Genomic DNA, 17,025 nt, shown 5'->3' with positions numbered 1-17,025 from the left:
TCTGGATGCTCATTTTAAGGCATTTTTTCCTTAATTGTTCTCATTTCAACCAAGATTTATAGATGCAAAGGTAATTTTGCAGAACTACTTGAAATTTTAGAATGGTAACAAGAAAGGTATTTCAATGCAGCTTGGCTTTGGGCTGGGTAATATTAGAGAATTGTGTGGGTTTTAGCCTGACTATGAGGTAAAGGTAAGTTAATTCATTTAGTTACATATTTTTTATATTATTGATGCTTCCCCTTGACATGCCAATAAGATTTCAAAGTATTATTTACTACTCCTAGTGTTGATTGCGACACTGATGTGTCCAGCTAAGAGGTCTTTCTGTAGTTTATCATTGGCCAAATAATCTAAGCAAGGCTGTCCATTCGGCGAGCCACTGAGAAAGGCTGACATTTTCCAGGTGACGGGCCCATGCACCATTCCTTGTGTTTGGTTTTTAGAAAATACTTGGTCACATTTCAGGGAGATTGGAGTCGGAATGGACTTCTGAAGTCATGTATTCCCAGCCTCCCACACAAGGCAAAAGTCCTTTCTGTGTTCCTGATAGTCCTCCAGCTTTTGCTGGAACCAGGCTCAACAAATACATTTGTCTGTATTCTAATGAACTGTTCTGATTAAGGCAAAAACTTTTGTGATATACAGAAGGAAAGGAAGTGGGGGGGAAAATGAATAACTTTGAATACCTATCATTTGTTCAACCCTGGACATGTTTCCTTCAGAACAACCTGTGAAGTAGGCTTTATAATCCTATTTTACATATGAAGAAACGAAGGCACAGAGTGGTTAAATAACTTGCCCAAGGTCACCTAATCAGCTGGAGTTGAGATTCAAGCCAAGGTGAGCTCAATTCCAGAGCCCTTCTCTTCTCACTACACCTAAAACTCTCCTCTAAAAAGAAGCAAGGAAATAGCTCTGACCCCGACTGCTTTCTTGCTTGCTTTAAGTTTACTTGAAGTCACTTGTTAGCTATAATTTGTGAAGAGTTCAAAAGAGTGCTGGGTTGAATTTATTTACTGTCTTGTAGGGGCTTGGCAAATTGTTGGAAAGTTTACTTGAAGAATCAGGTCTGAAGAACTCTGATCTGTGAACTTATTTCCTCATTTGTAAAGTGCAGATAATTATACCGATTCCTCCAAGTTACTGTGAAGATTGAATGAGAAAACCTGTAAAGACCTTGCAGAGTGGAGGGTTCCTAGGAGGCACATATGGGAAAAAATGGATTTGTTTCCTATTACTCTGTATCTGTATTTTTCCAGCTTTATTGAGATATTATCAACATATGATATATGTAAGTGTAAGGTATACAACATGATGATTTGATACATTTATATAGTGAAATGATTACCACAATAAGGTCAGTTAACACCTCCATCCCTTGATATAATGACCTTTTTTTTTAATGGTGATAATATTTGAGATCTACTCTCTTAAGAACTTTGAAGTACATAATACAGTATTGTTAATTATAGTTATCATGCTGTACATTAGATCCTCAGAACTTACTCATCTTATGGCTTGAAATTTGTCTCTTTGACGAACAGCTCCCCATTTCCCCCATCCCCCAGCCCCTGGCCACCACCATTCTACTCTGTTCTATGAGTTAGGCTTTTTTAGATTCCACATATAAGTGAGGACATACAATATTTGTCTTTGTCTGACGTATTTCTCTTAACATAATGCCCTCAAGATCAAGGAGGATTATTATTATTATTTCTCACTATTGCTGTCGCTATTATTTGTTGATAATGATGGTTAGGATTATTTATTTATTTATTTTTAGACAGGGAGAGAGAGGCAGAGGGAGAGGGAGAGAGAGAATTCCAAGCAGATTCCCCACTAAGCACAGAGCCGAAGAGGGGCTCGATCTCACAACCCTGAGATCATGACCTGAGCTGAAATCAAGAGTCTAATGCTTAACCAGCTGAGCCACCCATAGGATTTATTTTTAGAGAGCAAAACTAAATTTCACTAATTGCTATTCAATACTGTCATCTTGAGCCTTTATACTAATCAGATCCTACAGACTCACAGATCTTCTACTAAAGGATAAAAAAAACTTTAAAGATAGACAGCATACTCTATTACATGGAAGCATGGTAGTGCTCCATTCAGCTTGCTTATCACCCCTTGTAAGAAGTTGAAGTTTCTCTCAGATAGAGCCCGAGCAGATGGTTTGGGTTTGTGGGAGATGTTCTTCTTTTTCTTTACTTAGTGTTCATCTTTACTTAGTGTTCAGTATTTTAAAGAGATAATGTATAATATATTACTATATGTCAGTTACATTTCAATTTTTAAAAAAAGAGATAATATATATTGTCACATAAAATAACTGTTTAAACGATGTTTCAGTACCAAGAGTCACAATTTAATTCGGTTAGAGGTGGGAATTTAAAGTAGAATTATGATTCACTTAAAATTTCCCTCTTGGTTCTTGTATTACAACAGCTGATGAAAGGAAGGGAACACAATGGGGGAGGGAACAGAGTTTGTGCCTCATGAGGTGGAAAGCCTGAAACATTCTGGACCCCAGAATAACAAGGAGAAGCCCAAGCTGTCATATCTCCTACGAGCACTTTTGTGTATTCAGATATTAAAGAGAATTTTAAAAAGAAAATATAATAATATTTGAGTAAAATGCAGATATGTTTGCCTAGGTAAATAATTACAAAAATTCCCAGTTCCTTTTAAGTTAGATTTCCTAATTTAATTTATCACTGGAAATTTAAGTACAAGAGCTTTGATAAAACAGGTAACAGTGGTCTGTGTGTATATGTACAGAAAGAAATTTAATTAAAGTTGATGTTTTAATTTTCTCCACATTTTCTGGTTACTTGATTCAGATGCGGGTGCCAGAAAAATCTAAGTCGAAAGACCATTTTTGAAGTTTCTTAACATACTAAAGAATCTGCCAAGATGTTGAAAGAGACTTCAGGAAATACCAGTCAAGAACACTGTATATAGTATGATACCATTTTTATTAAAACAGAAACAACAAAGGTGGGAAAGTGCATGATATATAAATGGGGAAAAAGTCTTAAATGGTATATGCCAAATTGAGCGAGAGGACTGGGAATTTCTACGTTCTACATTTTTGTAGTACTTGGTTTGGTTTTTCTTTGTTTTACAATGAATACATGTTACTTTTTTCACTTAAAGGAACATTTATTTCATCCTTTTGCCGTGCAATGGGTTGCTCATAAATTATTCCAGACAGAGGAACCTTTCTTGCCTGTTTTTTTTTTTTTTTTTGTAAATTTAAAGCAGTTTTGGTAAATGTCTTTGACTATTCCATTATCTCATAACTATTTCCCTGATGATGTTTTAAGCCCAGTTTCTCAGTAGAAAGCTCACCATCATAACCATGAGTGTGCATGCTTAATAATAATAGCTATTACTTATTTGAGCAGTCAGTATGTCCTAGATCATCTTCTAAGCACTTGATATATATGAACCCATTTAATCCTTATTATAACCCTATTAGTAGCTACAGTTTACAAATGAAGAAATGAAGCAGGGAGAGTTTAAGAGACTTTCCTGATTAGCAGACTCTATGCACATATACTGCATAGAAAGAGTACTCCCTGCACTTGCATAACATTGTTATGTTCCCTCTTAATTATCTCTTCTCAAAGCAGAACTAGCCCAGTTTCCATTTCCATTCTTTCATTTAGGAAGTACCACTTGAAGATAGGCTGTGTTCCTGTGTTAGGGAGGGATACGTGGATGGATAACACCTAACTTGTTCCTACAAAGGGCTTCGAGTCTAGTTAGAGAAATGGGACACATAAGGTGACCATCAGTAAAGACATGGAAAGCTCTGCGATGGTTCGTGATGAGGCTCCAGTGAGAAATATGGACTGGTTGCGGAGCTCAGGGTAGACTCTTGGGGAAGTAGGGTGGGTAGGCTCCGGTTAAGCCAGTATGAGCAGACTTCCTCCAAAATGCAACTCTCCATCCAGTTTCAGCAAGAAGGATGAGAAAGCTACTCGTACGGAGCTACCTCTCCAGTATTCTCTGATACTAACAGTTTAGTGGCCACAAAACAGTGCCATTTTCTCAGCATATTTCTTTTTTGAATAGAAAAATGCCAGAGGCTTGAGGATAGTCATTATTATCCCAAGGTCATTTTTGCTTTGAATAAAAAAAAAAAAGAAAGAAAATGTGACACACAGCTTTTTTCCTGAATGTGTCCTCAGGGATTTAAACCATTTGGTTACATATGTTTTAAAGGCAGAAGCAAGGATGCCATAGTTTGGGAGCTAAGATACAGAGAGGTGCATGTGCCTGGGGCCAGTGAATAGACTAATGTGAGCAGGGGACTCTAGAACAGGGGTCAGCGAACTTTTTCTGTATAGGGTGAGATGGTAAATACTGTAGGCTTTTTGGGCCTACAATACAGGGGTCAGTCTTCCCTCTACAACTCTGCTGTGGTGACATGAAGGCAGCCACAGAGGACGCGGGGAAGGACTGTGCGTACAGAAACAAGGAGCAGGCCGTGGTTTGCCACCCTCCTCTGGAAGAAAAGTTAGAAAGAATGGCAGGACCTTTGACCCCAGACTCAGAAGCTTTTATTTTATTTCTTCGGTGCCAGAGGATGTCAAAGCCTTACCATTTTTCTTGCCCTGGAGGCCCCCAGTTCATGCAATAACGTGCCCCTTTGGTCGTCAGATTTCCTCCAAACTATCATACTGATTTGCTGAGAGCATTAACAGTCTTCCTCAAGCAGGTGCTGAAAAATAATGCAGTCAGTTTTGCTCTTCAGCGCCTTAAGAGTTTGCATTTGTGCACCTTTGTCATTTGGGCAAAGAGGGAAATAGCTATTGGTTCTTAGTGTTATGAGACTAATAGGGATGGGCTCCATTGTAAGGGACGATGGAACAAGCTACTTAGGGGGAAATATGTGCAAGTCCATATTACTGTTAAGTGATTTGCAAGACCCAGGCCTTGTAGATTTTATCATAACCTGAGAAATATTGGCAGACTAGACTAGTGTGTCAGGGGAGAATTCTGCTCAAACACACACAGGAATGTTTTGAATGTTCCTGAGAACTTAGTAAATAGGGTTGCCAGGCTGAGCAAATACGAATCCAGGGCACTCACTTAAAATGGCATTTCAGATAAGCAACAAAAAATATTTTAGGATAAGTGTGTGTTCTGCTCAATATTAGGGACCTATTTATACTAAAAAATTATCTGTTGTTTATCTGAAATTCAAACCTGTCTGAGCCTCCTATATTTTATCTGGCCAGCCTAAATGGGAAGATAGGTGAGTAAGTAGTTTTTTGCACTATTGTATCATTACGTCAGTTGATTAGCTATCCTTCCCCAAGGTTGTTCTTATTTTTATTTTTTAATTTTTTTTGGTCATGGGTGGGGGGAGTCTAATGACAGTCGAAACTCACTAATTCCAACCTCATTGATACAGAATTTTGATTATTTATGCAAGGGCTATGCTAAAGTGCACTTTATTCTCTTCATGAATTTATTCAGCCTATTTATCATTGGTAGTACAAACAAAACTGAAAGAACTGTTTCTTACCCATAGTGTAAGTACAGTGTGATCAGCGGCTACAGTTACTTAGATTGTGCTTTTCATTTAACAATCATAGATCATTCTATCATTCAGTAAGCAAGACCAGACTTTACCAGGCACAACCAGGTGCAGCCACCTCAGTTCCCACGGCCCCCTTGGCATCCCATCTATCCACATACACAGTGTGTGCCTGCCATGCTCTCCTTGTGTTCCTCGTGCTTTCTAGAACCTCCCACAATGCTCGCTACTTACGAGGCACCCTATAAATGTTTGTTAGGTGAATTAATGGGTGAGTGCTATCTGCAGATGTTAAAACAAACTGTCACCATTGCTAAACATCTTACATTTTAAATTTTAAAAAATTATTTGAGGTACTCTTTCCCTTATTCCAAGTTGTAGTACATAGAGGGAATTTTTGGTAAAGTTGGTTTCGTTGCACAATGGCCTTTGAGAAGCTAATCCTGAAAACAGATTGAAATTCCAAAAGTGTTCTATGAAGAGGGAGGGGGAGGTTCTTATAAATTCACCATGAGCAGCACCCCTGTGAGTTTCTTCTGTTGTGGAAGGAGGGGTCTCAACACTATCAGGCTGCTAATGATATTAACAAGGTTCAGCCTGCAGTCTTCCTTACTTGTCCCCATTTGCCCTGATATGTACACACACACACACACAAACACACACACACACAGGTGCGCACATGCATATACTTAAGTAAATCCCCATATATCATCCAAATAAATGGAAGGGGTTCTTTTGACTGGATATCGATTATGGTTGTCACCCATAAATAATACACTAATGACCTAAATAAATATGTAGATATTTACATTCTAAACCACTATTGTTGTCCTTAAGGACCACTATATACAAGCCATCTGAAAGAGCTTGAGAACCCAGTGAAGTCTGGACCAGTGTTGAGGGAATTAAACATGAGTGGTTTATATGTGAAAAGGGTAACACCACCATTTCTATTGCCTGGTACTGGTCAGCATCTTAGCCTTGAAGACATATTCAGATGAGGCTTGGTCTCAGTTTCCACCTGTGGCTTTATTCTTCTCTATTTCTGCTAGCAGAGAAAAAGGATGAATGGGAACCGGGAAGTTAAGAATGAAATCTCCCTCTGTCCCTAATCCTACCCAAATCACGGGAGTATTTTTCTTAGCGATGTAGGGAATTCAGGAGGTGCACTGAATACAGGTCAGCAGCAAAACAGAGCGTTGCCTGTGATCCTTTCTTCTAAGAGAGTGGGGCCATGGTCTGACTATTCCCTTCTGTTCTCCCTTCTCTCGCAGCACCCTGGAAGGGTATTATGTGGACGATGCCCTGCAGGGCCAGGGAGTGTACACTTATGAGGACGGGGGCGTTCTCCAGGGCACATATGTAGACGGAGAGCTGAATGGGCCCGCCCAGGAGTATGACACGGATGGGAGATTGATCTTCAAGGGGCAGTACAAGGATAACATTCGGCATGGAGTCTGCTGGATATACTACCCAGTAAGCCTGGTGACTGTTCATTTTGCTGGAATGTAACATGGGTTAAGCCAATGCTTTGGCTCCTGGCAATAAAGAGTAAAATGTAGCCTCTATGTTAGAAAATGTGAAGCTGTGAAACTTGAGAGAGTCACAGGAGCTGAAGCCACCAGCTTCTGAGGTGTGCCCCTCACTGTTACTCACTATCCTCTTAGATTGTTGATCCTCACAGCTACTCTTCATTCCTCCTCGGTGTTGTTTTGGAAAGGAATGGATAGTCATGATTCAAACAAATTGGGACAAAATGGCTTTATTGTACCACTAATAAAGACAAAAATGTATGCTTTTTAAAAATATTCTTTTGGGGGACACCAGGGTGGCTCAGTCGTTTAAGCATCTGCCTTCAGCTCAGGTCATGATTCCAGGGTCCTGGGATCGAGTCCTGCATCGGACTCCCTGCTCAGCGGGGGTCTGCTTCTCCTTCTCCCCGCTGCCTGCCGCTTATCCTGCTTCTGCTCTCTCTCTCTTTTTCAAGAAAATAAATAAAATCTTCTATATATATATATATATATATTCTTTTGGTATATAGAAAGAGATGGTGGAATATTCCATTGTGTTGCTATTAATTTTATTCTGGTTCTCATACAGGAGAACTGATCCAACAATCTCCCATCTTTTGGGACTTACTGCACTGTTATTACTTGATTTTACAACCCTATTCCCTACTTTATAAGTGATTTATGGCTTATGTTGCTTAAATTAAGGTAATTAAAATTAACTTGCCTTTGAGTATTTGATAACATTTTCCAATATTTCTGGAGTTTACTAGAGCAAATGATGTGCCAGAACCCATTGGCTTGGGAATTAATGCTCTAATTGTTGTTTGCATTTCAAATATCCCATCTGTTATTAGTGAATTTTCAGAAAATATGTCAGAAAATAGACCTTAGAAAATATTTTATCTACTATTTTATTTTGTCCAGGGCACCTAGCTCATTGTGTCAATAAAGCATGCAGCTCTTGATCTTGGGGTCATGAGTTTGAGCCCCGTGTTGGATATAGAGCTTACTTAAAAAAAAAAAAACAAACTAAAAATAACTATAGTAATATTTTATTTTGTCCAGAGCTTAAGTCAAAATACAAGACAATTTTTCTTACTCTGAACCCTATCTTCTTATGATTAAAAAAACGTTAATAAAAACAAATGATCTATTGCATGTGTAGTAAGAAAAGTAGCCCCAGCTAAATCTACTTACACATTATTGTTCTTTAAAAACAAGTTATACTCTAGGAACAGGGCTTAAAGAAAGAATACTGTAAAACATTTTTAAAATAGTTACCAAAGCAATTGCATATCTTCTTGGTAGGCTCTGTGATAGATCAGGAGTCCTTTGGGTTACTGCCCATAAGGCAGGCAGGAAGAGGGATGTTGTGGAGGTACTTACCAGCTTAGGAAGACTGAGACTTCTGTTGCCTCATGAGTAGGCTGGTTGAGCATCTTGCTGACTGGGACTGGGGATCTGCTGACATGACAGTGAATCCTGAAGTCAGAGAAAGTGGAACCCTCTGCGGGAGGCTGGGTATAGGAAAGAGGCCTCCTCCTACCTGTCATCTTACTTGTGACTATGATCAATTAAAGTCTCTAGAGGAGATCAAAGATGCACCAAGGTGAATGGATCCATTTCACTCTGTAGTTGCATCTTGACACCTAAATGGTGCACCTACATTTTATTTTAGTCTTTGGTGTTCATTATTATCTTATTAAATGCCAAGAGAAGACTCTGCCTTAGGAAAGAAGCACTAGGGAGTTATGAGCTTCCAAAATTAACTTGGGATAACACTTGCTTTATATATGGTATCTGTTGGCAGTTGAGGGGGCTGATCACACCCCTCTTCTCTCTGGATTCAGAATCAACTAAGACACCTATGTCTCCAGGTGTCAGAGATCAAGATGGTTATATTATAACAGTAGTGGGGGTTTGGAGAGGTGATGTGGACCCAAAGTCAAAATGGGCTTCTGTTCTTTCCCCGTCTGAACTAAACAGTTGGACCAGTGTCAGATAGAGCTCTAGAAAGTTGCAGGCTGCCCCCCGGGGGAGTAGGGCCTGCCTGGGGAGCTTCCCCAAGGAGAGAACAGGAGAGGGCAACAGGTGCAGCCCGCCGGCACCGCCAGCTCCCAGGACAGCGTGCGTGCAAATGTCGCGGGACCTCTGGGAGCAGCAGGCTTTATCCTGCTAACCCCCACCCAATAAAGAGATGGGTGTCAGTGGGTGTCAGACTCTGCCTTCTCACTAATCAAATGAATGATTCCTTCTCCCATGAAGAGGAGGCACTGAGCAGAGGAGAGAAGGTAGCAGCTTCCTCCCCGACACTCCCTGACACAGCAGACAAGGACGTTTTTGTGATACAGAGTCAAAGCAGGAACAAGAAGAGGGAAAATAATGATTCGCCTTATACTATTTATAAGCTTACTCTCAGGACAGCTTATTTCTTTCAGAATGATGTCACTTGGGTGGCTCCGTTAGTTAAGTGTCTGCCTTCCACTCAGCTCATGATCCCGGGGTCCTGGGATCAAGTCCCACATCCGGCTCCTTGCTCGGCAGGGAGCTTCTCTCTCTCCTCCCCGCTTATGCTCTCTCTCACTATCTCTGTCTCTGTCTCACAAATAAATAATCTTTAAAAAAAATGTATACCTCCTTTTGGAAATGAAAGAAGAAACTCTGCTTTATCTTACTAGACAAATAGATTCATCGCCTCCCTGACCAAAAGTTTAAAGTACTTAAGGGAAAAAAAAACCGTGAGAGCCTAGAAAGACAGAATTATGCACAAATAAGTCGAGACACTGGCTTACATTAGTTACGGCATGTTAGACGCACAAATGCTCTAACGCCCTTCAGCTCAGTAATCACCGCTGAAAGCTTGAAGGCAGATCTTGCAGAAAGTATCATCCCCATTTATGCTGGCTTATTCAGAATTAACTCTGGGAGGAGAAAGAGCAATCATATAGCTCTAAGGCACTTTCTATGTGTTAAAAATGCTGCCAAGTATTTTTCTGTCTATGAAAGTGCTGTGGTTCGTTTTTAAACTTATAACCTTTTTCCTCCAAAGAGCAATTAGACTATGGTGAGCTGTAGAAATCAGGTACCTGATGTTATTTATTCCTGCTGTCTCTCAGTAAGCAGCATTTGAGATCACTCAGAAGTCATCCTACACCATTGACTTTGAGTAGCTGTTTCTAGAACCTTTGATTTGGAGAAATAACCAAGCTTTTAGAAGATGTCATGGCATTAGTATTGTTATATTGAACCCACATAGGTCTCAGATTTTCAGTTATACCATAAAGACCTTCTGCATGGGGGGTGGGGGAGGAAACGTTGCTTGCACCCTAGATCCAATTATTTTTTGATTATTTATTAGATTATTTTTGGTATCCCATTTCAATTCAAAAGTCATTTATGGATCACCTGCCGTGTCCCTAGCACTTACCAGGATACAGAATTCTTTTTTTTTTTTTTAAAGATTTTATTTATTTATTTGAGACAGAGAGAATGAGAGAGACAGAGAGCACATGAGAGGGGGGAGGGTCAGAGGGAGAAGCAGGCTCCCCGCCGAGCAGGGAGCCCGATGTGGGACTCGATCCCGGGACTCCAGGATCATGACCTGAGCCAAAGGCAGTCGCTTAACCAACTGAGCCACCCAGGCGCCCCCAGGATACAGAATTCTATCAGAGCCTCTGCCCTAAAGTATTTAATGACCCTTAGGAATGAAAGCAAGTGACAGTTAAGCAGGAAGCACAGCTGGCTTCGCTCCTGGAAGGAGACAGAAGGAGCAGTAAATAAAAGTGGGAAGAAAGAGATGATGGGGAAGGGAATAGAATTTAGCTGATTTTTTTTTTCATTTTTTCCTTGTAATGCCATTAAAATGACGGTGTAAGATTCTCGGAAAGGCAGTGTCCACAAGTCCTTTTGTTTATCTCCTAGAACATGCAGACAACTCTCTTTAGTCATGTACACTAAGTTAATTCTTGAATACATTTGAACTAAAGATTTTCTTAGTAGACCAGAAATCCAAAATCCCACATGGAGAAGAAGTGAGATGGTATGAAAGCGGGTAAAACCATCTTGCTATAGATCCTCATCACATTGGAAATGGGCCCACAGTTTAACACATAGTTACTTTTCCTTTAAATATTTGTAACTAATATTACAAATACAATGCATTTGCTTCTTAGATAACGAACCAAAATAGAGTAACTTGTCAGGATTATAAAGTGTGGCTCAGTCTCTGACTCCCTAAATCAGGCTTCTGTGCTTCTATGAGTGTAACTTCTAGCAGTTTATTTGTATGGGGCTGCATGGGGAGGTATGCATCATGTTTTTCTCACATGAAAGCTTTGAGTCAACTGTTAATGTTAGCGCTATCAATGATGGGAGCACGCAAGAAAAAGTCCTTGAAGTCGTGTCATATAGATAAATACTACATATAATATTTTCTGGCTTTTGGTTTCTCCCATCAGGATGGAGGCAGCCTTGTGGGAGAAGTAAATGAAGATGGGGAGATGACTGGAGAGAAGATAGCCTATGTGTACCCTGATGAGAGGACAGCACTTTATGGAAAATTCATTGATGGAGAGATGATAGAGGGAAAACTGGCTACCCTTATGTCCACTGAAGAAGGAAGGCCTCACTTTGAGCTGATGCCGGGAAGTAAGTTGGATCTGCTTCAGATGGGCTGCTCCAGTTCCAAAGCAGGTTGTTAGGGCATATTTGAGAGAAATTTATTTGTCTAGTCCACTTGAATCGTGTAATAATAATCAGCCTTGCTGCATAATAGACATGTCCTCAAATACAGGTCTGCTGACGAGCTGTACTCAGCTGGGTCAGGCTGGGCTGGGCTGGACATGGCTGGACTTGAGAGGCTTCTTATCTTATTATGCCTTATAGGTCTTAATTCTGGGGCCCAGTCTGAAAGGACTGTGGTGACCTAGGTCAAGATTTTCCCAAGTGAGTCCAAGAAGCCAGAGCATGAGTAGACACCTAAGCTGCTTCTGAAAGCTTAGCTTGAAATGGACATGATGTCACTTTCAGGCACTTTTCATTGGTCAAAGCAGATTGCACAGCCAAGCTAAATATCAGTGAGATGGGGAAATAGATACCATGCATTTCAGTAGCAGATGCTAAAAAGTCACATGATAAAGGCATAGCTATATATTCTAATACAGGGAAGAAGTGAAGAAATGACAGCAGTAATTCAATGCATCTCAAAAGGTTGGATCTCAGAAAAAACTGAAATACAGTTTAATGATATTAAAGAATCAAATTAGGTAGATCTCCAGGTTGGTACAAATTGTAAAGCTGATTCAGCCTGAGCTCTGATTTGGAAAGATAAATGCATGTTGGCATCCCCTGCCTTCTTCAGAGCCCAGGATCTTCACGGGGCACATACTGGATACATGAGTGAGCCCAGTGGAATCCATATTAGGAAAAAATCCTTTTTCCTTTTAGAAGTACAGTATGGCATACTAAGCATTTTTTTTTCTGAGTATAAAATTATTTATTGGGGGCTTCTGGGTGGCTCAGTCGTTAAGCGTCTGGCTTCGGCTCAGGTCATGATCCACAGGGTCCTGGGATCGAGGCCCGCATCAGGCTCCCTGCTCCATGGGAAGACTGCTTCTCCCTCTCCCACTCCCCCTGCTTGTGTTCCCTCTCTCGCTGTCTCTCTCTCTGTCAAATAAATAAATAAAATCTTTTAAATAAATAAATAAATAAATAAATAAATAAATAAATAAATAAATAAATAATTTATTGTAGAAAGTCTGGAAAAAAAAAACCAGGAAAAAAACCAAGATTTTGTATTTTGAGTAGCATAACGAAATCTGTTTAAATTGGTCTCATTCCTTGAAAGCAATGTGTGCATATATGTCCCATCTAAGTTAGGTTATACGGAGAAAAAAAGCAGAGAAGATAATAAATCTATGCTAAATAGTCCTAAATAATATTTAGCTATTTGTGATCTGAAGGAGAATCTCCAGAGGAGAATGTCCAAAACTAGGAAATCTAGCATTTACACTTAGGTCTAACTTGGTTGTTTTAAATGTCTCAGTTTTTGTTTTCTTAAGTTAAAAATTGAGGCAGCCTAAATGCAATGTGGGATTCTGGATTGGATCCTGGAACGGAAAGAAGGCATTAGTGGAAAAACTGGTGAAATCTGAATAAAGTTTGAAGTTTAGTTAATAGTAACGTATTTATGTTGGTTTCTTAATTTTGACAAACATACCATGTAACATTAAGAAGTTACCATTACAAGAAACCGTGAGGAGTATTGGGGTGCTCTGTACTACCTTTGCAACTTTTTTTTTTTTTTAAGATTTTATTTATTTGACAGAGAGAGAGACAGCGAGAGAGGGAACACAAGCAGGGGGAGTGGGACAGGGAGAAGCACGCCTCCCGCCAAGCAGGGAGCAGGGGCGGGGGAAGGGGCAGAGGAAGAGGGGGAAGCAGACTCCCCCACAAAGCAGGGAGCCCAATGTGGGACTCGATCCCAGGACCCTGGGATCATGACCTGAGCTGAAGGCTGACGCTTAACGACTGAGCCACCCAGGCGCCCCATCTTTGCAACTTTTCTGTAAATCTAAAATCATCCCAAAATGAAAAGTTTTAAGTGAAACAGTCATCTTTGCACTTCAAATTCTACTCTCTGTGCTCTTCACATATGTTCTGAACGGAGACAGTGCTACCGTGTTTAGCAGTGAGGGGCCCCAGGCCAGGGGAGGATCCCAATGGGTGATGCCCATTTTAAAACTTAAACAGTGGCAGCATGTTTTAGTGGCAAGAGCCACGTGAACTTGAGAGTCACCTGATTTGGGTTTCAGCTTCAACATTTACCGTACTATGGTCTTGGGCAAGTTATTTATCCCTTCGGAACCTATTTCTTCATTATAAAACACAGATATTGGCACCTACTATACAACAGCATAAGGGAGGTTACTATTCTCTTTATGTTCTTCTTGGTGTGAGTAAGCAACAGATTTTGGGAAGCGAGGGTGATAATTCTCAAAGGGTTATTTTTCTTAGAACTCCTGGTTGTGGGACACCTGGGTGGCTCAGTCAGTTAAGCATCTGCCTTCAGCTCATGTCATGATCCCAGGGTCCTCGGATCGAGTCCCACATTGGCTCCCTGCTCTTTTGGGGAGTCTGCTTCCCCCTCTTCCTCTGCTCCTTCTCCCGCCCCTCCTCATGCTCTCTCTTACTATCTCTCTCTCTCTCCCTCAAATAAATAAATAAAATCTTAAAACAAACAAACAAACAAACCTCCTGGTTGTAAATAACAAACACCCTCTTCACCTTAACTTAAGACCACAAAAAAGGTGGGGAGGAGGCACATGATTCTTGGTTAGATTCTGGTAGGACTGTTAATTTGAGGACATGTTGAGCAGTTTGGGTTTCACAAGCATCAGGAAGCATGGCTGCTTCGGGTGCCTGGGAGGAACATGGGCCTTCGGTTTGGGGCACTTCTCGCCTACCCCCCACCCCCTCTCAGGTACAGTGAGTGAGCTGTGGACCAGGCCTGACGGGGCCCTGCCACCATCTGGTCCGGCATGGGGAGGAGAAGGAAAACGTAAGGCAAATATCCCAACCTGCCCCTCGCTGACCTCTCCCTACACCCTTTCTCTTTGTGCTTCTGTAACCGCAGACTGCTTCTAGTTATCCACTCCTGCATGCTGATTTCCTCGTCAGGGCTCAGGCTGGACTTTCTTCCTGCCTCATCTCTTCCCTTCTCCGCAGAGGAACTCCTTTCTCTGGTAATTCCTGTGCTGTCTTAAGGCTTAGAATTCATGTCTGTCAAGGAAATGAATGAATTCTGGTCTGGCGTAGTATAAATTACAGAGGAGAGGAGGATAAGTAAAGAGTGTGCTCCGTGTGCCCGGAGCCTTGGCCCATTGGCCAGTGGGGGAAAAACAGGAAGGGACAGCGTGTGTCGGAAAAGATGGTGTCAGCTCCTTGAAGGCAGCTGGAGATGTCCCTCCTGTTTGCATCTGTACTGTCCCTAATGCGGGGCTCTCCATGTGGCTGGCCCATGGTTACATTGTGATGACAGGTTTAGTCTAAGGAAGGGAGGGGGAAGTTCAGAGGAGATTTTCTGCACAGTAGAACAAGTATTTCACAGAAAAGTCTGGTTAAAAAGTGTGGGTTTTTTCTTTTTTCAGCTAACTTGCTTTAACGGATTGTGCGTTGGTCCGTTACCAGTTTGCTCTCAGATGCATTTCTCGTCCTTCTCTTGCCCTGCTTTTATTGCAGGGGGGCTTCTCCTCCTTCAAGGCCACATTGCCTAGGCCCTTGTGCGTTGGCTTCTGTCTGGGTTTGGCCACAGGGAGGCACTGGCCAGGGCCACGGAGAGGAAAGGCATGAGGAAGAAGCTCTCTCTCTGTGTCCAGCAGCATCTCCAGCAGGGGCCTGTCTCCTGACTCCATCTCCCACCAGGAAGGTCCCCCCACATCCCAGCTTCCCTGGGCCGGTATACCCCAGCTCTAGAGGCCCGGGCACACCACCTCCACCTGTGTCCTTCTGGCTTAGGGTTACGTGGCTTCAGCTCCTGCCAGTCTCTAGGCTCCTCACTGACCCCTTCGGTTTCTCAGTTCCTCTGTGCTCCCTATAACCAGTTCCCTAAGTGAAATTCTCTCTTTGAAATACGCAAGTGTTCTGTTTCCTAGCTAGACACTGACTGATCTGGATTGCTTTTTAACTTTTAGTTTGAGACACTGATTTGGGTTTTGTGATTGTACGAAACAAGCAAAAACCAGAAGGAGGACCTGGTAACCGCTGAGGAATTGCTTAACAGGATGATTTGTGATGCCTTAGTGCCTAAAAGAATTTACTTTACAGGAGTAAGCCCTTCGGTTCTAAAATGTGTTTCTTTGCTTATTAGGCATTAGAGCATTGGTTGTCTTCATTGCACTTTGGGAAGATTCTTGGAGGCTAATCCTTTGCAGAGAACCAATGTTAATTCTAGAACAGTTGTGTACCTTAGTTTCTGAATAAATTACTGATTGGCGTCTGAACCACCTTGATAGAAATAAGAAGACTTTGTTTTTGCTTTATCAAAAGCAGTTCTGTTCTTAATTCTGGTGAGGCAAAAGTTTATTTTTAGCGAAGGGGACAGTTGCTGGGGTTGGATGGTTGGAGTCTACAGCCCCTGTGTCTAGTAGGAAGAAAATCACAAGAAAATTTTAAAACCATCATCCAACCCGATCTGACCAGAGAGATCTCAAAATTTCATGACAAAGCAGGATCTTGATTAAAAAATTTTAATTACACAAGCATTTTGTAAACCATTTGAATAAAGAAAATTCAAAGGCAAAAATGGGATTTTAAGAGATACATCTGATGGCTGTTCATTAAGACCTAAAAATAAAACTCAAAAGCAAATCTAAAAACTGTTCATTTATATTGGAGAATTTATTCTAGTCGGTGTAATTTGAATAACATTTTTCATTATTTAACTCCTGCTTTAAAAGCTCTCCCCTAACTCGGTAATCTCTAGATTGAGATGTTCGCTTGCTTTTCAGGTTCGGTGTACCACTTTGATAAATCGACATCATCTTGCATTTCTACCAGTGTTCTTCTTCCAGATCCATATGAATCAGAGAGGTAAATTTTTTCCTTGTGGTTTGAACGACATTGTTTATGGGAAGTTAAATAACCCTCATGGTGGGAACTAATCCTCCTTTGTAGCCCTCTGAGCGGAAGAAAATATTCATATATTCTGAGGAAGAGTGTTTTTATGCTTATATCGCATCTGTCGCTGTGAGAGAGTTTCTCCACCCATAAAGCACAGAACAACCATGTGTCAGTCCCAGAAGGAAACTTCTACATATGGAGAGCCCACTATGCCCTGCCCCAACGTCCCCTTTCTTGGGGCCCTGGTGCAGTGGATGCTGCACCACGTGCTGGCCTCTAGGGGAGCATTTCGTACTCCTTAAAACTCTAGCCTGGGCAGGAACCAGAACGCCTCCTTTA

The 17,025-nt window shown here is 41.3% G+C and overlaps 1 protein-coding gene across 9 annotated transcripts in view; it reads left to right on the top strand.

Moving 5' to 3' along the window:
* Positions 1–17,025, top strand: part of SETD7 (SET domain containing 7, histone lysine methyltransferase) — a 54,955-nt gene that overhangs the window by 13,350 nt on the left and 24,580 nt on the right. For all 9 annotated transcript variants that reach the window (XR_010409562.1, XR_010409560.1, XR_010409561.1 and 6 more), the window contains exons 3-5: positions 6,832–7,033; positions 11,526–11,715; positions 16,575–16,656. Coding sequence is in view for 5 of the 9 variants with exons in the window: in XM_064585082.1 (XP_064441152.1) it covers positions 6,832–7,033; positions 11,526–11,715; positions 16,575–16,656 (474 nt within the window). In the remaining 4 variants the exon portion in view is untranslated. The remainder of the gene's footprint in view (positions 1–6,831; positions 7,034–11,525; positions 11,716–16,574; positions 16,657–17,025) is intronic.

Source organism: Mirounga angustirostris, unplaced genomic scaffold (assembly GCF_029215605.1).
Source record: "Mirounga angustirostris isolate CCGP_5_RB_7025 unplaced genomic scaffold, mMirAng1.0.hap1 SCAF_2, whole genome shotgun sequence".
NCBI classification, from domain to species: domain Eukaryota; kingdom Metazoa; phylum Chordata; class Mammalia; order Carnivora; family Phocidae; genus Mirounga; species Mirounga angustirostris.
This window is presented reverse-complemented; position numbering and strand designations above follow the sequence as displayed.